The 25,919-nt window shown below is 39.8% G+C and overlaps 1 protein-coding gene across 3 annotated transcripts in view; it reads left to right on the plus strand.

Annotated features, from left to right (window-relative positions):
• The window catches only part of PPP2R5C (protein phosphatase 2 regulatory subunit B'gamma), a 191,974-nt gene that overhangs the window by 7,559 nt on the left and 158,496 nt on the right, over positions 1 to 25,919 (plus strand). For all 3 annotated transcript variants that reach the window (XM_073349665.1, XM_073349666.1, XM_073349667.1), the window contains exon 3: positions 23,119 to 23,278. In XM_073349665.1, coding sequence (XP_073205766.1) covers positions 23,119 to 23,278 — 160 coding nt within the window. The remainder of the gene's footprint in view (positions 1 to 23,118; positions 23,279 to 25,919) is intronic.

Consider the following 25,919-nt stretch of genomic DNA (forward strand, 5'->3'; position numbering starts at 1 on the left):
GACATTAAAAACTTCTATTTTGCAATACTAGTTCTTTAAATAAAAGGGAAAATATGATTGTTTCCACCTGAATGTTGTGTTGCATATAAAAAACATACTAGAAGAAAATTGTTACGCTTGGAAAGTAAAGCACTCAGAAGTTAGGTAATACCTGAATTAAGGTTGTCTTGCTACCTTAATTTGGCTCTCTTGTGCATATGCATTATTTTAATCTTTTAATTACATGTTCACATGATATTTTTCCCCCCAAACCCCTGCCTCATTCAGTATATAGTATGAATGGTGCTCAGAGTGGGTAACTATTTAATCACAATTAAATTAATCACAGAGACTTGGTGGGATAGTTCACGTGACTGGAATGTTGGTATAAAAGGGTACAACTTGTTCAGGCAGGGAAAAAAGGGAGGAGTTATTGCCTTGTATAGCAAAGATAAAAGTGGGAGGCAGACGTGTTGACAGTTTCTGGGTAAGGATAAAGTGGGTAAAAAAACAAGGGTGATGTTACAGTAGGGGTCTACTGCAGCTCACCTAACCAGGAAGAAGAGGGGTGTGACACTCTGTACCTCAAAGTAGCACCCTGGAACCCCAGTATTCATTACTGTGATATTATGATATGTTTTGTACAAAGTATGCCTTGTGAGGTATCATTTTAAGTCTTGATATGTTGAACATTAATATCCTGTTTGATTGTATATGGTATCATTATATGTGAAATTATGAAACATTGCCAGCCAACATTTCAGTTGCAACAAAGGACCAGCCACAAATGTGCTGTTGGCCCATTAAAGAGACAGCATGTTTTCAATGGAGACTGCTTGCTCAATGGGGCCTGCCTGATCCCCATATCACAGCAAAGATTTTTCTATCAAGCTGGAAGAAAATATAAAAGAGATAAAGTGACCTCGTCACTTGGCTTCTTTCTCCTCATCTCAGTACTTGGAGGGACATCTGGAAGACACAGACTTTGAACTGGGGATGGGTGGTTGCAAACTGGAAGGTAATCCCAGCCTGTGTATTAAGGATGCTTGTACTGTTTGTCAGGGTCAGAAAAGCTGTATGATTCAACTCTTGCTTAGACTAAAACTTTACGATTTAGAAAGCATGTTTGCTTTTTATTTTTTTAAGGTAACTACCTCTGACCATAATGCATTACTTATCACTTAAAACCTATTTTTCTGTAGTTAATAAATCTGTTTGTTTTATGTTTCACCTAAAACAGTGTTTTGGTTAAAGTGCTTGGGAAATGTCAGCTCAGTTTACAAAGGCTAGTGGTGTGTCCATTCCACACTGAGGGAGTGGCAAACTATTTAATGAACTTGCACTGCCGGGGGGCCTTGAGCAGTGTAAGATGGTACAGTCCTGGGGTATAGGGCTGGAGCTGGTGGGAATTGGATGGAGCCTTTCTGTTGATGGTTCGTGAGTGACTAGGAGATCATTCATGTAACTCAGTTGGGTGTGTCCCTGCCTGTGGATGTCTGTGTAACCTGTAAAAAAACAAAAACAAAACTCCAAACAAGGAGTCTGGTGGCACCTTAAAGACTAACATTTATTTGGGCATAAGCTTTCGTGGGTAAAAAACCACTTTTGAAAAAGAGTTGGTGGGATCAGGGGGCAGGGCTGGCCTTCAGGGGACGGCCACCCAGGCAACTGCACAGGGGCCCGCCGGGGTCAAGAAGATGCAGAAAGAAGCTGGTGTAGAGTCGGAAACTGCTCCTGGCTGGCATGGGTGGTGGTGGGTGTATGCCCAGATGTGTCCCTGCTTCCTCCTGGTGGAGGAACATGGGGGAAGGAGGGAAGACAAGCAGTGACACACAGCTACTGCTCACTCCCCTCCTTATAATGTTCCTCTGCACCCCCTCCCTCCCCGGGGACTGTGAGGTTGGGGGAGAAATACCAAACGCTCCATGCATTCAGGTCACTTTCCCACCTGTGCTGTGCTGTGAGGCAAGCATCAGGAGCTGCTGCTCTCCTGCCCTCCCCTTATACAGCCCAGACAGGGAAAGTGACCTGGATGCAGGGAGCCTTGATGTTGCTCCTTGCCCTTCCCTGTCCCAGCCCTCTAGGGATGTGCAGAGGAGCAGTGTTCTGCGGGGGAGAGAGCAGCAGTGCCATCTTCTCTGTGCATCTAGGTCAGTTTCCGCATGTGGGCTCAGGAGGGAAGTGCAGGGGTAGGGAGCCCATGGGGGTTTGGGGCAATGTGGGGGGCTGTGCCCAAGGGGGCCAGATTAACCAAAATACAAGTTAGCCCAGGATGCCATTTTCCCTAAGGCCAGTTTTGGGATGCTCAGAGTCCAGGTTGCACCCTGGAGACCCTGTCATAGTGAGTGAGGTTTTTTTTAAACAACTAACAAAATCGTCCAAAGAACAGGACTTGGTGGTGGACTTCAGCTACCTAAACTTCTGTTTGGAAAATAATAGAACAGGGTACAGATTATCCAACGAGTTTTTGGAATGCATTGGAGACCACTTTTTATTACAGAACATAGAGTGAATAGAGGGTGTTCTAGAACATAGAGGGGAGAGGGTGTTCTAGATTTTATTCTGGTAAATAGGAAGGAACTGGTTGAGAATTTGAAGGTGGAAAACAGTTTGGGTGAAGTTCATGATTCTAAGGAATGTTAGGAAGGAAAACAGCAGAATAAAAACAACGGACTTCAAGGAGGCAGACCAGCAAACTCAGAGAACTGATAGGTAAAGTCCTGTGGAAGCAAGTCTAAGGGGGAAAAAAAGAGTTTAGAGGGGTTGGTAGGTTTTTTTAAAGAGACATAGTTAAGGGCACAAGAGAAAACTATGCAAAGGTGTAGGAAAGACAGGAAGTATGGTAAGAGACCATACTGGCTTAACCTGGAGATCTTCAATGACCTGAAACTCAGAGTCATATTACAAAGTGGAAAGTACACCAAATTACGAAGGATGAAAATACGTATAAAATAAAAAATACAAGTATGTAGGGGACAAAATTGTGCACCTTGGCCTTTCTAATGTGATTAAACGGGATAGGGACATAAAAGGTATCAAGAAAACATTTTACAGATACATTAGAAGCAAGAGGAAGACCAATGACAAAAGTAGGCCCATTATTCAATGAGACGGAAAAGACAATAACAGAAAACATCAATGACTGAAGTGTTAAATGCCTTTTTCTGTTTCAGTTTTCACCAAAATGGTTAGCAGAGATCTGATGATTAACAGTGAACATCAGTGTAAATGTTGTAGGATCTGAGGCGAAAATAGAGAGAGAACAAGTTAAGAGTTACTTAGGCTCTGTATACACTGTGTAACTTACAACAGCACAGCTGTGTTGCTGTAAGATCTCCTGTGCAGCTGCTCTTTGCCAGCAGGTGAGAGCGCTCCTGCTAGCAAAATAAAACCACCCCCAATGAACAGTGGTAGCTTTGCCGGTGGGAGAACATCTCCCGCTGGCAAAGCGCTGTCCAAACCAGCGCATTTCATTAGTAAAACTTTTGTCAGTCGGGGGTGTTTTTTCATTGCCTTGACCGACAAAAGTGTTACCAAAATAAGTGCTGTGTAGACAAATCCTTAGAGAAGCAAGTTAAATGTCTTCAAGTTGGCAGGGCCTGACAAAATACATCCTAGAATACTTAAGGAACTGGCTGAAGAGATCTCAGCCATTAGTGTTTATCCTTGAGGACTTGTGCAGGACAGGAAGGAATGCAGGGACTGGAGCTGTCTTAATATAGTAGCTGTCTATGAAAAGGGATATAAGGACAACCCATGGAATTATAGACCGTCAGCTTAACTTTGATACCCAGAAAGATAATGGAGCAAATAATCAGACAATCAATTTGTAAGCACCTAGAAGATGGTAAGTTAAGTAACAGTCAACATAGATTTGTCAAGAACAAATCATGTCAAACCAACCTAATAACCTTGGTTGACAGGGTAACAAGCCTTGTGCATGCTGGGGAAGGGGAAGCAGTAGATGTGGTACATCTCAGCTTTAGTAAGGCTTGTGGTACTGTCTCACATGATCTTCTCATAAGCAAAGCAGAGCAATATAGCATAGATGAACCTGCCCTAAAGTGGGTGCACATCTGATTTTAAAACCATACTCAGAGTAGTTATCCGAGGTTCACAATCAGTCTGGAAGGGCATATTGAGTGGGGTCCCACAGAGCTTTTTCTGCTTCTGGTTCTATTCAATATCTTCATAAATGATTTGGATAATGGCATGAAGAGTACACTAGTGGTTTGTGTGATACTAAGCTGGGAGGGATTGCAAGCATTTTGGAGGACAGGATTAGAATTCAAAATGATCTTGACAAACCGCAGAAATGGTCTGAAATAAATAGGATGGAATTCAGTAAGGACAAATGCACTGTACTACACTTAGGAAGGAATAATCAATTGCACAAATACAAATTGAGAAATGACTGCCTAGGAAAGAGTACTGCAGAAAAGATCTGGGGGTTACAGTGGATCACAAACTTACATTGTTGATTCATTTATACTGTTGCAAAAAAACCCGCAAAAAACAAACATCATTCTGGGATGTTAGCAGGACTATTGTAAGCAAGACATGCGAAATAATACTTCCAGTTTACTCAGCACTGATAAGGACTCAATTGGAATATTGCGTCCGGTTCTAGGCACCACACTTCAGGAAAGATGTGGACAAATTGGAGGAAGTCTAGAGGAGAGCAGCAAAAATGATTTAAGGTCTAGAAATCATGACCTATGAGGAAAGATTTGAGAAAAACACACACCCCAAAACCAACAACCTGGGTTTGTTTAGTCTGTTGAAGAGAAAACTGGGTGGGTGGGGACATAAGTGTTTAAATATGTTAAAGGTTGCTCTGAAGAGGAGGGCGATAAATTTTCTCCTTAACCACTGAGGACAGGACAAGAAATAATGGACTTACATTGCAGCAAGGGAGAGTTAGGATAGACAGTAGGAAAAACTTCCTAACTGTAAGGATAGTTAAGCACTGGAACAAATTACCTAGGGAGTTTGTGGAATCTCCATCATTAGAGGCTTTTAAGAACAGGTTGGACAAACACCTGTCAAGGATGGTCTAGGTCAGGGATCTCAAACTCAAATCACCATGAGGGCCACGTGCAGACTAGTACATTGGCCTGAGGGCCACATCACTGAAACCTTTTTGTACGATACAAAAATTTGAGACCCTTGGTCTAGATAACACTTAGTCATGCCTCAGTGCCGGGGACTAGATTGGATGTCTTATTGAGGTCCCATCCAGTCCTACATTTCTACAGTTTCTGTGATTTCTTATCATTTAACGCATGGCTCTATGCATAATTTCATGCAAACCATCTGAACGCTTCAGTGAATACAGAATTATATATTTCTTCATGGGCTTTTCTATGGTGCTTCATTATTGCATTTGAGTGCTTTACAAACATTCATGAATTTACTTTCACAATACCCCTGTGATATATGTGGGTGGCATTATCCTTGTTTTATGGATGGGGAACTGAGGCACAGATTAAAGCCATTATTAAATTAGATTAAAGATTATCAGAAGTTTCCTCTAATTCTGGGTGCCCAATTTGAGAAGCCTAGAATCTGATTTTTCAGAGTGCTTTGTGTTTTATAGCACTTTATATGTCCAGACTATAGCTCCCATTGATATCAGGTGCAGCTGGTAAATCTGACCACAGGTGTCTCAGGTTGGGTACCTAGAGTACGAGGAATGCACGGTAGCTACCTTTGACCGGTTTGGTTTGTAATTTGAATAGCCTTGGCTAGCAGTTCTATAGCAGATTCAAGGATAGAGTTAAGTTCTCCAGGATTGCATTCAGCTGCCTTGACCATAAGACCGTACTTTCTCTTCTTGTTTTTCCCTGCTTGGTTTACCACACACCTTCCAACCTCAACAAATGAGGCAGGGATCCTACACACAAGTTGCTTTCACTACACAACCTTGATTCATCCCCAGAGTACTGTCCAGCCTATGTGCTTAATGAGTCAGAAGTCTTTTGGAAAAAGTAATGTGATCATGTAACTACTATATCATAATGTATACACACAGGCCAAATTTTGGAATTTGTTAACTTTTGAACACTTGACTTTGTCACCTTAACCTTCTTTTAATGTTGTTTATGTAATTTCTTAAGTTTTTTTTTAAATACGTAGAAATTGTGTTTTCAGTTTTTGTCATGTGGAAGCGTATTGTTTGCTCACATGGGTTATCGGTAAGGTTGAGATCTTTAAATCCACAACACAGTCCTCTGCCTCTTGAGCTAATAGTCACTGGTAGTGGTAGAAGGCTCATTTCATCTATGGACCGGCTGCCACTTGAGGGGATGGAGACACGTACTTTGCCAGCAGATTTCACAGAGCTAATTGCTGTGCAGCAAAGAGATGCTGAGACTAAGGGATAATGGGTTCAGTTGTTCAGTTATAGGTTTTGTGGGGAGGATGCTGTTGTGGGTATAGTTTTCCCCCCACTTCTTGTTCCTCTCCACTTTTCATTCAGTTTTAGGTTGAATCCTCTTTCTCCTCTGTGCTGCCTTGTCGCCCAGAAGTGAGCATTGAGATACAGTAGAGACAATTTCCCTGCTCTCAGTTCTGTGCCCAGCACCACAGTGGCTGCTGGAGCAACAGCTGAAGGGAAGATCCTGCTCAGCTCCTGTAGCTTGAGGTTGGAGAGTTTTATTATTTATTTTTATTGCCATAGTGCCTAGAGATCCAGTCTTGGGCTAGGTGCTATACAGACATTGAACAAAGACTGTCTCTGCCCCAGAGAGTATATGGTCTAAATATAAGACAAGGACAACTGATATGCAAATGAGTACAGGGAAACAATGAGAGAACATTGGTCAGCATGATCCTATTCTCCTCTTTTTCCTGGAAGATTGAGAACTGGTAGGATGACAGAGATACCCCACAAGTGCAACCTGATAGGGAAAGTGGTCTTTATCTAGGCTACTTAAAACTCTGGTGTACCTTTATTTGCTTTGGTTTAATACTAATTTACTTCAAATGCCTGAGAAACATTAGGAGACATTTGTGTGTGGGTGGAGAAGTCTGAATATTTAACTCTGACACTTCAAACCCTGGGTGAGAGTTTGCATGATGCTCAATCCATATCTGACCTTTGATAGCAGAGCCAGAGGAAACCTGACTTTAATATTCCTGATATTTTTAATGTTAAGTGTAAGTGTGTGTGTGTGTGTGTGAGCCACACATACACACAGCTTGCTCGCTCGCTTATGGCTTCTTCATATATCTTAAACAAAAAAAGAACAAACCCATTTTTTTCCTTTGCAGGTCACCATTAACTGTTGCAGTAGCATAAAAGTATCCTGTTTGGATAGTTATTCCACAGTTTAATGCATTCACTGTAATCATGTCAGAACAATTTAATCTGTAATCATAATTATGCAAAATATATGTGTAGTTGCCTAATAGACTATTAATTTTTTTGCATTGAATTTTCCCCCTGAAAAATTCAAAAATAATAATAATGCAATGGGCAGACATCTAAATATAGTAATTACTGTCAATATTAGGGCATATAAATTAAAATGTAGAAGCCTATTGCTGTATGCTTTACTTGCAATGCTATCTTTGGCTGATCACTTTGTTTTAAAAAAATATTCTGAGCTTTTTTCTAGCTGTTAAAACAGCAGGTATGGTATGTTGGGATTTTTTTTGCTCACCTTAAACATAAGATAACATAAAAACAGACATTCTGGGTCAGGCCAGTGGTCTAGCTAGCTCAGTATCCTGTCTTCCAACAATGGATGGTTCCAGATGCTTCAGAGGGACTGGACAGAGCAAAGCAATTTATCGAGTGATTGTCCCCTTTCGTCCAATCCCAACTTCTAGCAGTCAGCTGTTTAGGGACACCCAAGAATGGGGTTGCATCCATGACCATCTTGGCTAGTAGTATTGATGGACCTATCTCCCATGAACTTCTCTAATTCTTTTTTGAACCCAGTTATACTTTTGGCCTTCACACCATCCCCTGGCAATGAGTTCTACGGGTTGACTGTGTGTTGTGTGAAGAAGTACTTTCTTATGTTTGTTCTCAGCCTTCTGCCTATTAATATAGTGGGGTGACCCCTTGTTCTTGTTTACACCTTCCCCTATTCACTTTCTCCACACCATTCATAAGTTTATAGACCTCTATCGTATCCCCTTTTAGTAGTCCCTTTTCCAAGATGAAGAGGCTGTCTTTTTAATCTCTCCTCATGGAAGTTGTTCCATAACCTTAATCATTTTTTGTTGCCCTTCTCTGTACTTTTTCCAGTTCGAGTGTATCTTTTTTGAGATGGGGTAATTAAAACTGCATTCAGTATTCAAGGTGTGGATATACCATGGATTTATATAATGGCATTATGATATTTTATCTATCCCTTTTCTAATGCCATTGTTTTGCTTTTTTGACAGTTGCTGCACATGGATAGTTCTCTGAAAAAAATCTGCTCAATGATGATTCTAAGAGCTCTTTCTTAAATGGTTATCGCTAATTTAGACCCCATCATTTTCGTATGTGTGGTTGGGGTGATGTTTTATGTTTTGCAGTATGCGTTAGTTTACATTTATCAGTATTGAATTTCATCTGCCATTTTGTTGCCTGGTCTCCCAGTTTTGTGAGATTCCTTTGTAACTCTTCACAGTCAGCTTTGGACTTAATTATCTTTGGACTTAATTACTGTATATACTTGTTCATAAGCCGAATTTTTTTAGTAAAAAAGGGAAGCACCAGAGAAGGGATATAATGGGTATAGAGGGAGGAGAGGTGGGACACAGCCCCTCCCCCAAACAGAGTGGGCAAGGAGAGGCAGCACGACCAGCAGAGCTAGAAGGGAAGAGGCAGGGCCAGAGTCTCTCCGCTTCTGGCCACGCTGCTTTCCCACCGGCCTCCGAAGAAGCTGCAGCTCCGGGGCTGGCAGGCTGTAGCTGTGCTGCTTGGCCCCGCCTCCCAGAGCAGGCTGCAGCCGTGCTGCCCGGTTGCAGCCCGCCAGAGCAGCTCCAGCCAGGCCAGAGACATCCTCCCCTGGCCCTCCCCAGCTAAGGTGGGAAGGGATGGGTTCGGGAGAGTGTGGGGATCCTGGGCTAGGGGTGGGGTCATGTGGGGGGTTGTCACAGGGGTTACTCCCCTGACCCCCCAGCTTCTCCCCCTCCAAAAATTTCCCCACCAGTTGCTGTTCCGGCCCGTCAGAGTAAGCAGCTGGTGCACCGGGACACTTTGTTTACTTAGGTTTACCTCCGTGCCTGTGGACGCTTGAGGTAAACAAACCATCTCGGCCCACCAGCGGCTTATCCTGATGGCCCGGGAGCCAAAGTTTGCTGACCCCTGAATTATAGGGTCGGCTTATGAATGGGTCATAAAAATTTTCCATGTTTACTTATCCATCTTGGGGGGAGGGAGGGTCGGCTTATAAACGAACCGTCTTATGATCGAGTATATACGGTATCTTGAGTAATTTTTGTATTGTCTTCAAACTTTGTCACCTCACTGTTTACCCCCTTTTCTAGATTGCTTATGACTATGTTAAATGACACTGGTCTCACTACAGATCCTTGGGGGCCCAGCCCTGCTAATTACCTCTCTCCACTGTGACAACTGGCCATTTATTCCTACCCTTTGTTTCCTATCTTTTAACCAGTAACGGATCCATGAGAGGTCCTTCCTGTTATCCCATGACTGCTTATTTTGCTTAAGAGCCTTTGGTGAGGGACCTTGTCAAAGGTTTTCTGAAAGTCCAAGTACACTATACTATATCCACTGGATCATCCTTGTCTGCATGTTTGTTGACACCTTAAAAGAATTCTAACAGATTGGCATGGCATGGCATGATTTCCCTTTTACAAAATTCATGCTGATTCTTCCTCAGCATAAGAGAATATGAATATAAACTATGATTTGGATGGTGTCCAAGTTTCAAAACTTTATACCATACTCTAGTTGACTTTTTTGGGGGGAAAGGGGTAAGGGAAGGATTGGCTTCCTCTGTATCTGTGTTCTTAAGTTGATCTCAGAATTTGTTCAATGAAACCCTACTTAATTCTGCTTAGTTTTAGAAATCGGGTAAGTTCAAACAGTAAAATGTGCTTTTCAGCAGGAACAAACTGTAAAAAGTAACAAGAAAATAAAACTTACAAATTACAGTAGCCATTTTTAAATTTATGTTGTCGGCCATCTTGCTGAAAAGAATTTGACCCAATGTCAGAGGTTGTTAAACTGTTAGTTAGTTTGAAAACTAATTCACAATCCACAAATTAAGGCTTTCTTGTGATTAAACACTATTGAAGTGTGTTGGATACTGGCCCAGAATCTGTGACATTGGGTCTTGCATTGCCAGTATCTCACATCTGTCACTTTTCAGTATGCTTGCTACCACATAGAGTACACTCAAGTGCACCAGTTGTAGATCATGAGCTTTACAATTGTTGAAAGTTTTACTTTTCAAACTTTCAGGTTCCTGGGGTGACTAAATTGGTGGCATTTTTCTCTCAAGAATATTAATCCAATTACAAAATTGTGGCCTTATTATCTAAAGGAGGATAAATAAAATGACTTCTCCAACATTCTATAAGAGCCTAGAAGAAGTGTTTTACTTCCCCCGCCCAACAAAAGGGTGAGAGAATACTAATGTTTTTATGACTTCTTCCTTTTTGCTTTCTGGCTACAAGCATTCAGTGGTCTTTTTAACTAGTGAAAGCTATTAATTGCTGTATTAAAAAGGGAGTATATTTTGTAAATGCCCGAACTTTTTTCTTCATTTGTGAGTTTCTTAAAAATGCTTTTAATTTTTTTTAATACTGCAGTGGAAACTGGAGTAGTTTATGTGAGAACTCTGTGGGAGGGTGATCTTTTTTTTAAAAAAAAGCTTCCTTAGCAATAGGGACTGTACTGATAAACCACTAGTAACACCTTTTCAGTGGATTTTTTTCATGAACATACATCTGGCAATTTAAAGAATTTTATGAAAATCTGGAATTTTGAAATAATTTTTCACTCTATATGTAGAAAATGTCTTTAATCCTGTTGTAACCACAACAACAACAAATTCCAAATCACTGAAAGACAGGCGTTGGTATCTCGTTTTTACCTTAATTGCCTTAATAGTCATAAGTAATCCAAGAAATTCACAGGAACTACTGTTAACAGAAATTCGAAATGAGAGCAGTCCATAACAATTGCATGGAAAGCTGGCTGTGTATAGGTTCTTGCATAGAGATTTTGAGGTAAGCAGTTTCCCAGTGTTTCAAGTACCAACAAAGGCTGTTGGCAAGGTTGGCTCCACAGGATTAAAAAACAGCTTTACCAAAATTTTTACAGTTAGTGTATTGGTGGGTGGATTTCTAAGAAGAGGTGGCCCAAAAAACTTAATGGGACTTAATTTTGAAAAATAAAACAAGACTATGAAGGAAAACTAAAACTTCCATTGCTATGATTGTGTTTACTGATACTTCTGTTAGCCACTGATGAAAGAACTACTTTGTATGCAAACCGCGTACATTACCCGCGTCCTCGCATGTAACCCTTCATCTACAACTACTTATTTCCTTATTCACACAAGAAAAAATTAAATATTTCACTTACTGTTTTACGATAACTTGCCATTTTTTGCAGTTAAAACTTGAGGACACTAAATATAATTTTGAAAATATTATAGCTTCAGGATAGGAGTTTATTTCTGAAAATACATGTAAAATGGCACATGATTAGAAAGAATCTTAGCACATCAGATGCACAGTGAAAAACAATTTTATTCATTTAATTACTAAATCAAAGTAAAAGGGGAAATATATAAAAAGCTAACTCTTTAACAGATGCGTTTTGTAGGAGGCAGTTTTGTTAACTTATTTGTCTTGTTCTTGTGGCTAATGAAATTGAAATGCATTTGGTGTGCTAGGACTGTTCCTGAGCGTTTTCTGTAAAAATGTCTTTATCAGTTCTAGAACATAGAGGAAAATTAATTTCTTCTTTATACTAAGTACTTTTCAATCTACCGAGACTTCTTTGTGTTTACTGGTATTTTTGGGAGTTTATACCATACTCTAGTTGCCTTTTTGGGAAAGGAGAGTTATACTTTTGTGAATTGATCAAAATCTGGATAGTCAGTTTGTATAAAGGAAATGCTAACATCTTGTTAAGTCCCCTCCATTTTTGTCAATGTGTAATCTATGCTGCTGAATATCTCCAAAAACATTTTTAGCGGCCTTAATTTCTTGATAAGGCTCTTTGAGGTATGAAAGATGATAGATTTTTTATAAACATTTTTCTCTTACTTGTAAAAGTGTCCATGACTAAGGAGGCAATTAGTATAGGTGATAGGTAGTTGCCTCTTTTGGTTAACCAGTATCTGAAATTAAGTTTGCATTCCATTAAACAAAGTTAATGTAGTAAAACTCCATGTACTATACTGTATTACTAGTTTTAATCTGGTAATTTTGTTTAAACTATTAACTATCTGAAAGTCTTTTGGCTCCTTTCCCTGCAGATCAACAACAGTGTGGAGTCTGAACTCTGGAAATGTTAAGTGGTTTTAAATGGGCCATGTTAGAGCTTGGACCCTCAAAGCTGTCAGGTCTGCTTCTCTAAATTGGGTACAGAATGATACTCCTTATTTTAGCAAAAAAACAAAACAGTTTTAAAACTAAAAGTGTAATTAAACTACATGAGGAGTCCTGGTGGATTGATTTAAATCATAAGTGTTAATTATGATTGAAAACAGCAAGCAAGAAACTTTGATTTAAATCAATTATTTCAATCTTATTTTGCATTAATACTTGTTAGTTATTTCCTAAAGAGAGGTCCATTCTCCTTGATTAGTATATAACCATTAAAATGTGTTGATTTGCAGCTAAATGTTGCCTTTAGTTAACCAAAGGGTACATTATAATTATTCAAATTTATTTAAACTGTGCAATTGCTTAAAATACATTTATTCAGTTTCTTATTTTTATATTTTATTATGTTAGAAAATGATGAATGAGGCATTTCTTAGTTGCTAAGTGTTTTGTTTTGGCTCCTGGTTTGTGTCAAGCTGCAGTTGGATGAACATTGGAATTCACTGCAGAAAAACAGCATTCTAAAATTGTTTGTTAAATAAAACTATCTTACATTTTTTCTGCTGTATCCAGAACATTAAAGTTTATTGAAACATATTTTACATTTAAAATTGATTTACTAAACAAAAGAAGTATGTGTAGTTGATTGAACGGATTGTTTCTGATCACCTTGCCCTTCAAGATTTTAGTCCTAGTAGATTTCATGCTCTCATACCTTGTTTTTATTCAGCGATTGGAAGAGGGAAAACAAGCTTTCCTGTTTTTTTCAACTCTCAATTGGATTCTCAGTTTTCAATGAAACTCAGTAATCCAAATGAAGAAAATATTCTTTTTGCACCTGCTAGCTGAACTGAAATCAAACGCAATTAAGGCAAAAACATTTCTGTACAACAGAAACTGAAAGTACTTACATTTATAAAAATGTGAATACTGGCTTTGGCTCCATTATAAAGAATGAAAATATTATTGATACTATAGTACATGGCATTGTGATATTTGTAATTACAGTTCTGTAGTGTACTATATATTGAATTTGGGCAATACATTAAATGAAGGCAGTATGTTGAATAAGTGTCAGAATGTCTTGAGTGAACCACTTTGGTTTTCATTGTAAGATTTCTTTACAGCCTAATTTAATTTGCTTTTAAATGTAATTGCTAAAAAATTACATTTCAATTTGCAAACATCTATTTTAAGATTTTTATATATTTAAATAAATTAGGGGGAAAAGAAGTTCAATTGGTTGAATTGCCACCACATTTTATTCTCTAGTACATATCCAAAGATACCTGAGAACTTCAGCTTCAGTACAAATATGCATTGCATAGGATTCATGTATGAAATGTCTCCTGATATTTTACAAAGTACTCAATCCCTAAGAATCCTGAATCCCCTTTCACTTAGCAATAAGTGCTGTCGTCTTCCCTGAGTTGACCTTGAGCCAATGACTTATTTATTTTCTGATCTCTTCCAAATAGCTAATATTAGGCAATAGCCAAGGCAACTTACAATTAAGCAGCATCTGTGTATGGGTGCTGCTAGGAGGCTGTAAGCTCTCATGATCTCTTCAAATAGTTTTATGTGGATGTTGAAGAGAAGAGAGTATGGATTTTTGTGGAACTCTGCAAGAGAGCTTGGAATACAACACATCTGAAGAAAAAGCTATTGCAGTTATCAAATGCAGCTGTTTTAACAGTTTCTTCCAGTTCAGTGGTTCATCATTCTTTCAAGGTTGATAACACATGTTGTTACAGTGTAGGTCTGTTTACTTTTAGCAGTTGGACCAAATGAGGTTGGTTAACCTGCTGCTGCTTCAGGATGATGGACTATGTCCTTTCAGGGCAAGCAGTTGATCTCATGATTTTAGATTGAAGAGTCTCAGGTTAATCCCATCAGACATGCACTTCTGAAATGCCTCATATCTTCTGCTAATTATTGTGCTTCACATGACTACTGAGTCAATAAACAATCCAGCCTCTTTAGTGGTAAAAACTTTATGCAGGAATAAGAGTGTTAGGGTGTCTTGGCTGTTTCAAGTATAGGCAAGTACATTCTGACCATCTAAATTCCATGTAGTTTGACTCTTTGCTTTCCCTCCAGAAAAACAACCCACACCTATTGTATAGAGTAGCTGGCACATTCTACCCCAGACGTGGCTGCATTTCAAAAATGGGTGATCAATCCCTAACATATATAGCTCCTTAAGTATTTTGGCAACCTTCAGGATGATGATTTGCTATTTTAAAGTTTTTTCCTTTATTGATGCTGATTTTATTATATAGCAAGTTTAAGGTTGTGTTTTAATTTAGTTCTAAAACTACAGTTTAGAAATAACATTAAGAAAAAGACAACTTGAGTTATCTTAGGAGTGCCAGAGTCCTACTTTACTGTTTCAAAAATAGTAATTTAAATAAAAAGTTAAAGGTCACTTACTCACTTGAACAGGCGAAAATAGGACAAATGCAAGATGGAGAGAATGGGTAAACTCTGCTTTTACCTAAGTTTCAAGATCTGCTTACACTGTACGGTATGTGGGCTGTAGGTAAATATAATTTTAGTGAAACTTGGCACTTAAATTGAGCTTTTCTCTGACTTTATTTAAACTCTGGAAACTGCAATTTGTATAGGTATACACACCTTCCTGACAGAGGAAGGAGAGCAGTTTCCCCATCTGACAGCTGCCAAATCTAACTCCAAAGTCACAGTGACAATGAACACAGTAAGTTTTTCTAGTAGGGAAGAATCCTGTTAATAATACGCTTACTGTTAACACAAATCCAGACTATATCCATTCAAATAACAGATTCTGTTAAAGTTCAATGCGTGCAGTTCACTCTGCTATAGAGTTGTTAGGACAAGGAAGTACTCTTTAGGTCAAAGAGGGGTAAAAATGTGTCTACACATATAATTTCAAGACTACAGCACTAGTTTTAAAAAGCAGAACTATATTTATTCTAAAATTTAGAAATACATTTTGAAAAAATTATATTTTCTATATGAAACTAACAGTAAAACAAATCTCATACTGCCACCAACACCTCATTTAATCAAATTTCTTCTTCCACAGCCACAGAAATATTGAAACTGCTATAATTAAATTTTTAAAGTAAAAAAAAAATTAGTATCTATACAGAGTTTGATCAAAGAAACAGTGGCATTTTCCATTAAGTATTGTCTCAGATATGATATGCTTACAATTTTACATAACAAAAATGAAGAATCTGAATAAGTAATTTACTAAACCAAGCTATCACAATTGCTTGAATAATATCTGGTTTTCATACCAACAAGAACAAATGAACATCGGGGGAAAAACGTTATGAAATCAAAACTGACCCACGATTTTAAATACCAGTCCATCCTGACTGCACCATCAAATGGTTTTAATATAGCCTCTCATTAAGTTCTCATTTTTCTTGTGATGGTACAGTGCCCCTCTTCTAAAGGTTTAATTCTCACTAGCTTTCCTGACAGCTAGAATTTTTTTTTCTGCATCTTATAAAGGCAGTATCAGAAATAGTGTCTGACAAACTTTTGTGTTTAGATGTATAGAAAGGTTAGTCAGTGACATATAGGAATCAGACTTGTAATTTGTAAGCTGTTCTATGACTTTGATTCTAAAGTGGATCCCGTAGTACTTAGTATTGAAAGGGGTTATTTGACAATAGGTGATAAAAATTGTGTTAGTCCTTATTAAAAATTTTTAGGAAGTCAGCCGTAGGTCCCTATATCTGTAAAATGTGTAGATACAGGGATGGATTTAAAGACTTAGGCTATGTCTACACTTCCACTTACGTCAGTATAACTTATGTTACTCGGGTGTGAATAAGCCACCCCTCTAGAGACATGAGTTACACTGACCTAAGTGCTGGTGTGTATAGTGCTATGTTGACGAGAGAGCTTCTGCAGACGTAGGTGCGGCCGCTCCTTGGGGGTGGATTGATTAAGTCAATGGGAGAGCTTTCTCCCGTCAGTGTAGAGTGGCTACACTAGAGAGTTTACAGCGGCACAACAGTGTACAACAAAATTGTAGCTTTGCTGAGGGCACATTTCTTGCTTATGCCATCTGTTTGGAGATTTCAGTTGCATAAATGAAATCAACAAGATGTTGAGGTGGCTGCGAGCTGGGTCATAATGCTGAACAATGTAACTTTGGTAATTTTCTCAATGACCTGCTGCAAGATCGCCTTGTTTGTGGAGTTCAGGATAAAGTGCTTCAAGGCTGTCGTCTTGCTGAGCCAAATTTGACATTTGCCATTGCTAGGAAAAGACCCTGGCTACTGAAACAGCATCATTGCCCGCTGAGAAAATTTTTGTTGTGACAACCAACATGAACACTGTCACAATCGGAAAATTGTCATTGACCAACTTAGCAGAATAATGGGAACTCAAGCACAATGTTGTTGGACAAGATTAATTGTCGGAACATCTGTTTAGGCTGCGGAGAACAGCATCAGTGCTCTGCATGTAGATTCAAAGATATGGAGTGCCGATTCTGCAAAAAGAAAGGTCACATTGTGTGAGTCTGCTAATCAAGATCAACAGTGTGAAGCAAAAGGACTATTGCAAGCATTCTCCTCCTCAAGTGTCAACCAAACTCAACACTTCCTTCAACAATGATGTCAAGAAGCTTTACCGTATTCAGAGGAACAAAGAATCTCAAGGTTCTGAAATGTTTGCAACAGTGTTCATTAATGGTCATGAGTACGAAATGGAAGTCCACTCAGGCTCTGGAGCGTCAACGAAGAGACCTTGTCTTTTTTCCCCTCTCATTTTACTCCCATATTGGCAAGTCTCTTGCGTGGCTTTGGAGACTACAATGGACAAAAAGTTAACTTCATCAGAAGCTGTAATGTAAATGTTTGCTACAACTTTTTCCATGCAAGATTGCCTCTCATCATTCCAAAATGTCAGTGTGAAAGCCTCTTACGCAGGAACTGGTTCACACTATTGAGAATCAGCATCCATGCCATCAGCAAAGAACGACTAAAACAGATAGTCGACAAATTCCCTCAAGTGTTTATGGAAGAATTGGAAGTTTACGAGGAGCACAAGTGTTGCTCCACTTGGATTCAGCAGTTGTGCTGATCAACATGAAGGTCTGGAATGTACCGTTTCCCCTATGTCTGAAGATTGATGCTGAGCTAGAACTACAGGGAATCCTTGAGCCAGTTACACTTACAAAATGAGTTACGTGACTGTATGTGTAGTCGAGCAGAATGACGACATGCAAATCTATGGAGATTATAAGTGCACTTCAAACAAGGCACTCAAACAGCACCTTTACCCAGTGCTTGCTGTTAACCAACTGCTCAGTGTTCTGGCTGGAGGAAAAGTCTTTGGAAAACCTTCCCCAAGCATATCACCAGCTGATATGCAGACCATTATTACTCATTGAGGTCATTTTGAGTCTAGTGTCTCCAGTTTGGCATTTCTGTTGCAACAAGAATTTTCCAACATTTAATGGAAACTCTGCTTTCCAGAATTCCTGATGCTGTACCATATGGAAGTCCTGCTACGAGATCAACAGAGGATGAACGTGCTGAGCAATTTTGAGAAGTCTTGAACCGATTCGAGAAATCAGGCATTTGAATCAAGAAGGAAAAATGTGAAATTGGAGTTACAAGTGTCACCTTCTTGGATTATCCCATCAACGCATCTGGTATCCACCTGACAGAAAACAAGATGTGAGCAATCCCTGATGCCCCGAGCCAAATTCCAAACAGGAACTTCAAGCATTTGTGGGGTTGCTCAACTTCTATCAGTGTTCTTTCAAAAAAGGCAGCAGTCGCTGAACATCATCATTACATTCTTGACAAGGAAGTTCCATAGAAATGGACTCTCCTGTATGCAGAAGCCTTCAAGAAGTTATTGACATCCGACTCTGTTCTCATCCACTGACGAACAGAGGCTGTTGATTATCTGTGATGCATCAAAATGGCAACAAAAATGATTAGGGGACTGGAACACATGATTTATGAGGGAGCTGGGATTGTTTAGCCTGCAGAAGAGAAGAATGAGGGGGGATTTGATAGCTGCTTTCAACTACCTGAAAGGGGGTTCCAAAGAGGATGGCTCTAGACTGTTCTCAATGGTAGCAGATGACAGAATGAGGAGTAATGGTCTCAAGTTGCAGTGGGGGAGGTTTAGATTGGATATTAGGAAAAACTTTTTCACTAAGAGGGTGGTGAAACACTGGAATGAGTTACCTAGGGAGGTGGTAGAATCTCCTTCCTTAGAGGTTTTTAAGGTCAGGCTTGACAAAGCCCTGGCTGGGATGATTTAACTGGGAATTGGTCCTGCTTTGAGCAGGGGGTTGGACTAGATGACCTTCTGGGGTCCCTTCCAACCCTGATATTCTATGATTCTATGATCACCTTATGACATCGGAGCTGTTCTCAGCCATCCCTTGCCAGATGAAACTGAGGCACCTATCGCCTACTATTTCAGAACCTTCCAGTCCACCAAGAGAAAATATGCATATATTCGTGAAGAAGTGCATGCTATCATTGCTGCAGTCAAGGAATTCCACAAATACATCTATAGTTCTGTGATTGAGATTCGTACTGACCACAAGCCACTTCTAGGAATTCTCTCCAATAACAAGTCAACACCTCCAGTCATGTCATTGTGAAAGCAACAGTGGAGTGTCTTATTAAGTGCTTATGACAACGTGCCTGTCTACAAGCCAGAAAAGTCTATCGCTAACACTCACACACTGCGACGAATGCTGCTACAGAGGCTGGATTTTGCCATTCCTTCTCCAACTGAAGTTTTGGAATCCCTCCCTGACCCACCACTTATGGCTGACTCAACTGGGAGTAGAGAGGATAGGTGGCCAGCTGGGAAACTGCCTGTAGAGTTCGAACCATTTTTAAATTGTCAACATGGGCTTTATGCCCATAAAGGTTGCCTCTTAAGGGGATGTGTTTTTATTTCAGAAAGAGGTAATTGAGTCACCTTAGATACGTTACGTGCCGCACATCCAGGAATTGTGCACGTGAAAGCATTAGCCAGAAGTTATGTCTGGTGGCCAGGTATCGATGCTGACCTAGAAAGAATTGTAAATGAGACTTGGTCTACACTACAGAGTTAAGTTGACATAAGGCAGCTTACATTGACCTAAATATGTAAGTACATACACTACAACGTTGCTTCCGCCGATGTAAGTTGTCCACTATACTTTACCTCTGCGAGAGGAGTAGTGCTTAGGTCGATGTAGTTAAGGTGGTGCAGAGTCTGTGTTGACACTGAATTACTTACATCACCTGTTGGCTGTTAGCCCTGTGTGGAGCCCCCCTGCTCTGGGTCTGACAACTGGGGCCCACAGCTGTCAACCCCATGCGGGACCCCAGGGTGAAGCGGGGCTCCAGCTGTTTGCTGCACAATGCCCCACAGAGTTAAGTTGGTGGAAACATTTCTGAGGAGGACGCAAACCATGGATAAAAGGACCACTGTGGTAATTACTGCAGTGACTATATGTTCACCTAAGTTAGGTCGACTTACTTTGGTAGTGTAGACAAGGTCTGAGTGTAGCATATATCAACCTACTTGAAATAACCCACCAAAAGCCTCAGTTTTTCTCTGGGAGCTGACCAGGAAACTGTGGTCAAGAATTCATATTGACTTTTGAGGGGTCCTTTTAGGGAAAGAACTTTGTGATCATAGTAGACTCTTCCTTAACATGGCTCAAAGTGATCTTAATCTCATTACAAATGTGTAATACAGTGATCACTGCTCTTTGTCAACTATTCCTAACTTGTGTTACCAGATACTGTCGTGTCCAATAAGAGAAATGCTTTTATCTCTGAGTTCAAGGACTTTGCCGAAAGCAGTCTCATTCAAGCTGTTACCATAGCACCAAGCAAATGGTCAGGCTGAATGGGTGCTGCAGAAAACCAAAGATGCTGTAACAAGGATCATCAAAGGTGACTAGCTGACAAGATTTGCCAGGTTTCTCATTGCTCCAGATCTCACTCCATTCCTGACTACAGGAGTTAGCCCAGCCAAACTACTCATGGGATGATGTCTTAAGACATGCCTCGACCATCTTAATCCCAACCTGGCTAAGGAATTGCAACACACCAGGATCAGGTTCTGGATTCCTCCTTGAGATCATACACCCTGCTTTTTTCACACCATAAGAAAGTGTATTCAGTAGACATTACGGTGCTAGACCAAGGTGGGTTCCTTCAAAAATCATCTTCCAGGCCCCGTCTCCTATAAAGGCCAGACTGCCAATGGGCAAGTTTGCTGTCATTACATCTGCTCCTGAGAAGACGCTCATCTCCAAACAACGTTGCTCCAGAGGAGTCTTCAGGTGTGCCTCCTCTAAAGCCAACTATCAGTTCTCTCCTTATCGGTACCGCCTCCAATCTGACACTCCGAGCTTGTTGAAGTTGCTACTTGAAGGGGACAGTGCTCCTGTCTTTCTGGGGGTTCCCATTGGATCATAGTTAGGAAAGACACCTGCCCTGTGGAGTGTCATAGAGAGACTGCAGTGCAGGTGAGAGCACTATGGTGGCTGAATGATCATGTTGCTGAAGAGGAGAGGGGTGTGATTTATGCATTGGGGGGCGCTGTAGTTTTATATAGGGGGATGCGCTCACCAGCGGCACTGCTGTTACTACCCCTGAGTTGTTGCCCAGAGAGGAAGTTGTTGCCCAGAGTTCAGTTCAGCTTTCTCTTTGATAGCAGACAGTTCGTCTATAGTTTTCCTGTTCATGACAAACAAAATAAGAGTTTATTGTTGCTGCTGACTGTTAGTGATTACATGAATTGCTCACCACACACATAAAACACTAAAGTAATGAATAGATGGGCAGGCAATGCTTTGTAGTGTGTGCAGAGGTGAACAAAAAGTAGCTTAAAATTTAGGACAACAGTATTCCAGTGAAAATGCAACTGAATCTGGTTTCTTGCAGCTGTAGCTTCACGTTGATACGAAACCATATTTTGCTGGCTACCATATATACCTTATTTTAACTCCTGCTGTAGTCCGTATTATTCTGACCACTTGTCAAAGTCAGGAATCTGTGTCTTTTAAGCAGTTTTACACTTTGACAATACAAGAAATAGAAAAAGGAGGCTGGGCATTGTTTTGTTACAGAGAAGTGTCAGTTGTATTTGCAGACATGTATACTTTAGTGTAAAAAAAATGTAAATCTGACAGCCTTTTCAGTACAGATAATTCAAAAAGCATTGAAAAGTTTGCAGTAATGTCTCTAGCTAGATCAATTCTTGTTATACTCATAAAATTACCTTACTCTTAGAGTAACAGCCGTGTTAGTCAGTATTCCCAAAAAGAAAAGGAGTTCTTGTGGCACCTTAGAGACTAACCAATTTATTTGAGCATAAGCTTTCGTGAGCTACAGCTCATTTCATCGGATGCATACTGTGGAAAATACAGAAGATGTTTTTATACACACAGACCATGAAAAAATGGATGTTTATCTCCCGGGAGAGTGAGGGGAGAAAACCTGGATTTGTGCTGGAAATGGCCCACCTTGATTATCATACACATTGTAAGGAGAGTGATCACTTTAGATAAGCTGTTACCAGCAGGAGAGTGGGGTGGGGGGAGAGAAAACCTTTTGTAGTGATAAACATCCATTTTTTCATGGTCTGTGTGTATAAAAACATCTTCTGTATTTTCCACAGTATGCATCCGATGAAGTGAGCTGTAGCTCACGAAAGCTTATGCTCAGATAAATTGGTTAGTCTCTAAGGTGCCACAAGTACTCTTTTTCTTCTTACTCTTAGAGAAATTATATCCTTATTAAGGATTCTCTTCTGGAATCAAACATATTGTAATGATCAGTGTAGATGGCACTACCTGTTGGTGGAGGTGTGGTCTATATTTATCTTAATGCTAAATCTTAATGTTTTATGTTGTCTTGGTTGGGGGGTTGAGGGGTTGGGGGGTGGGAAGATGGAGAGAGAAAGTGGGAAACTGGGAGGAAGTTAAGTGTTAAGTGCTGAGAGGTACTTGCAGTGTTCAAATAAATCCTTTGATTTCTGCATACAGGTAGTGCGACTGGTGGCAGTGGCTTCAAGATGGCAAAAGCACTGACTCGGGCTGCAGGGCTAAAAATAGCAATGTAGACATTCAGGCTCTGGTTGGACTTGGAGACCCACCCCCCTGCAATTTTATAGCCCTGCAGCCTGAGCCCCGTGAGCCCAAATCAACTGACCCAGACTAGCCACAGCAGTACTGCAGGTCTCGTATTGCAGTGTAGACATACCCTAAAAATACAAGACAGGCAAAGGGTGGGGGAAAAAAAGCAATGTGACATACATACACTACAGAAATGCCTGTAAATGGGGTGGGGGGAGGGGAGTAGAGTGTTTCAAATAGATTAGGCAACACAAGTGACAGAATGATATTCCACATCTTTGGAGAATTGTGGCAAAGTCAAGACCAACTGACTGGAAAGAGCGAGCAGGGAAGTAGGTGGCTATGCAGTCAGAGGTAAGCTAGAGTAAGTTCATTAGAATTTTATTCTGTTTTTAGCAAAATCAAACTTGCCTTTAACCTAACTCTGTTTTTCGAATGTTCTGTTTAACTATCTCAACTACATTTAAATGTTTGTTTTTTTTAAACAGGTGTCAAACAAAAAAACAAACAGCTCTCCTCCCCCAGCACAATTATCTAAAATCAAAGTACCTGCTCCACAGACTGTACTGAAGAAGGAAAAACGGCAGAGTTCTTCAAGGTTTAATGTTAGCAATAACCGAGAACTCCAAAAACTGCCAGCTTTAAAAGGTATCTGTTTTTTTCCTTTTATGATCTTTGTTAAAGTTTTGGCGTTCTTAGGGGTAAGTTAATAATAGACACACACTTTAATTTCCAAAAGTTGGCTTTTCTTTATATGAAAATATAAGTTGTTGTCTATCACAGCTGAAATGAAGATTTCCTAATGCGCGCCCTCCACAACCAAAAAAATCAAGGTTGGTATATGTGTAAATGTTACTTGAGCACAGCTTGACCAGATGCTACTTTAGGGTGAAATTCACTTCTTTCCACGTAAAACCGTTGTAATTGGGTTTTGTGTGGAAGACTAAGCAGTGTTGAGAGGCTTAGATTTCACACACCCTTCCGCCATCACCTCCACTCCTCCTTTTACAGCAGCTTTTGGGCCACTGTATTCTCAGATTCAGCAGCCCTCCTCATCCTAAATACACTCAACCCCCTCCACACATCCCTATTCAGGACCAGCGCTAAACTAACCTCTGGAATTTAGTGGATGTGTCTAATCTGTCTGCATCCTTCTAGAGGGCTAAAGTGGTTTAGAGGGCCTTGTGTTAGCCCTGTGAGTATTAGTGAATTTCTCCCTTTCTGATTAGAATGAAGTCTTAAGTTTTGTGTAGTTTTGAAACCACACTGACCAGCTTTGGTGAAGAGAGAAAATTTCTGACTTTCCTTTGATATCTTGTTATTACTTGTTTCTGCTAGTGGTCCATTTTGTGCAAACTTGTATTCTAGCGCAAAACCTAAACAGTGACATCAGCAATGTTAAGGCAGAAAAACTTCCAAACATGTGGCATATATGATGTAAGATGAGCTGATCTGTTGATACAAAAGTGAGCGAGGTTGCTTTAAGGTTTTGTGCTAGAGTGCGAGTTTGGATGTGGGGTATGTATTGCTTTTTGAGATCTGTTAAAGATGGAAGTGAAAGCCTTAGAGTGGCATGTTTTAACAACAGTGTTGTAGGCAGCGTGAAAGTGGCTGAGAGAGACTTTTCCCTAAATTCTTCATTTCCCTGCTTAAATTTATTAGTGTCCTTTGAAAATGAGGAAATTCTGTTAGCTTTTAAGCCAGTGTTAACTCTTTTGCTCGTTATGTGACACTTCTTGCAATAGGGAGGGTTAGGCTCTACTGTCCTGTTTCCAAGCAGATGTCGTTAGTGATAAACAAAGGAAGAAAAATATGTTGCAGCAACTGATGTGCACTGCATTAGCAGAACAGTCTCTAAATAGAACATTTCTTTGTTTCTTTCAAGGGATGCTAACTGCTTCCTTAATAGATGCTTTCCATTTATTTTATAAAACCTGTAAATAAAAAATGCTTTAGTGCCATAGACTGTAAATAGCATTAACATACATATCTCTGTGTGTGTTCAGCTATCGTGACCATTGCACCATAATTACACGATGACAACTTATTTTTTGCATTACTTTCCATTTTTTGTGAGGTGGTAAATTTAGTACTTACGTTCACAGCACTGGAGACTGACAACCTTTCTTTACCCAAAGAAGGGTAGTGTTAGTGCAGACTTCTCCATACAATCCTGCTAATGTGATGACTCCTGTTCTGGAGTTAACACCTCTATGGAGAAGAATTATTTGTGTATTGTGATAGTAACCAATTGTGAAAGACACTGTACAAACACATAACAAAAAGATGTCCCTGCTTAAAGTTTACAATCAAAGAATAAGACGAGAGAACGCATAGGGAGTATAAGGTAGTTCAGTGTCCGTGCCCCTTCAGACTTTGGCTTCAGTGCTTAAACTGTAAACCGGGCAGTCAATGTTGATGTGAGAAACAGTCCATTAAAAACTGGCAATGATGTTTTGACCTTGGTGAGTGTCATGGAGGTAGAAAATTCTATCCTATCACCAGTCCCTCAAACAAATTCTTGGATTAACCACTGATGTGCATTTTTGAAAACCAGAATGAATTATTCTGTAAGGATTATATGCAGTCTAACACACTCTTGTTCTGTTGAGAAATAAGACTCAGTTGTAGAATGGTCTGTTGTTAATGTTATGACTTCGTTGGAAAAGTTTTCTATTATGAATATGCAAGATTTTATTCACTAATGAAATAGTCTTGATTTTCAAGTATAAGTATTTAAACAGAAGGAATACTTCTTACTGTGGTCATGTCAGCATGGTAAATGTTATATTTTAAAATATATACTCTATCCTTGTGATTTTGAGAATCTGTCCATTTAAACTCGTTTGCTAAATTAAATATATTTAGCAATAAGTTTGCTATTAGAAGAAAACACTGAACCTCTTGGATGATGATTAAATATAAAATACTGTTTCAGCACTGAAGATCACTCAGTTTTGTGCCTTTTTGTTGCAAGTGTATTCAGTCCTAGCTTTATAAAAACGTAACTTCAGTAAGATGTTATAACTTTAAAAAAAACCCTCTTTTGGTTTGGTCCCTAACATTGTCACAGTATTTTTCATCCCACTGCACTTTACGATTTGTGTGATGTATGTAATATGCACATAGAATCGTAGCAGTGGAAGGGACATCAAGAGGTCTAGTCCAGTTCCCTGCGTTCATGGCAGGATTAAGTATTGTCTAGACCAGGGTTTCTCAAACTTGCTTGCACCACGACCCCCCTTCTGACAACTTGCTTACTACACGACCCCAGGAAGGGGGACTGAAG

This window comes from Lepidochelys kempii, chromosome 6 (assembly GCF_965140265.1).
Source record: "Lepidochelys kempii isolate rLepKem1 chromosome 6, rLepKem1.hap2, whole genome shotgun sequence".
In the NCBI taxonomy this organism is placed as follows: Eukaryota; Metazoa; Chordata; order Testudines; family Cheloniidae; genus Lepidochelys; species Lepidochelys kempii.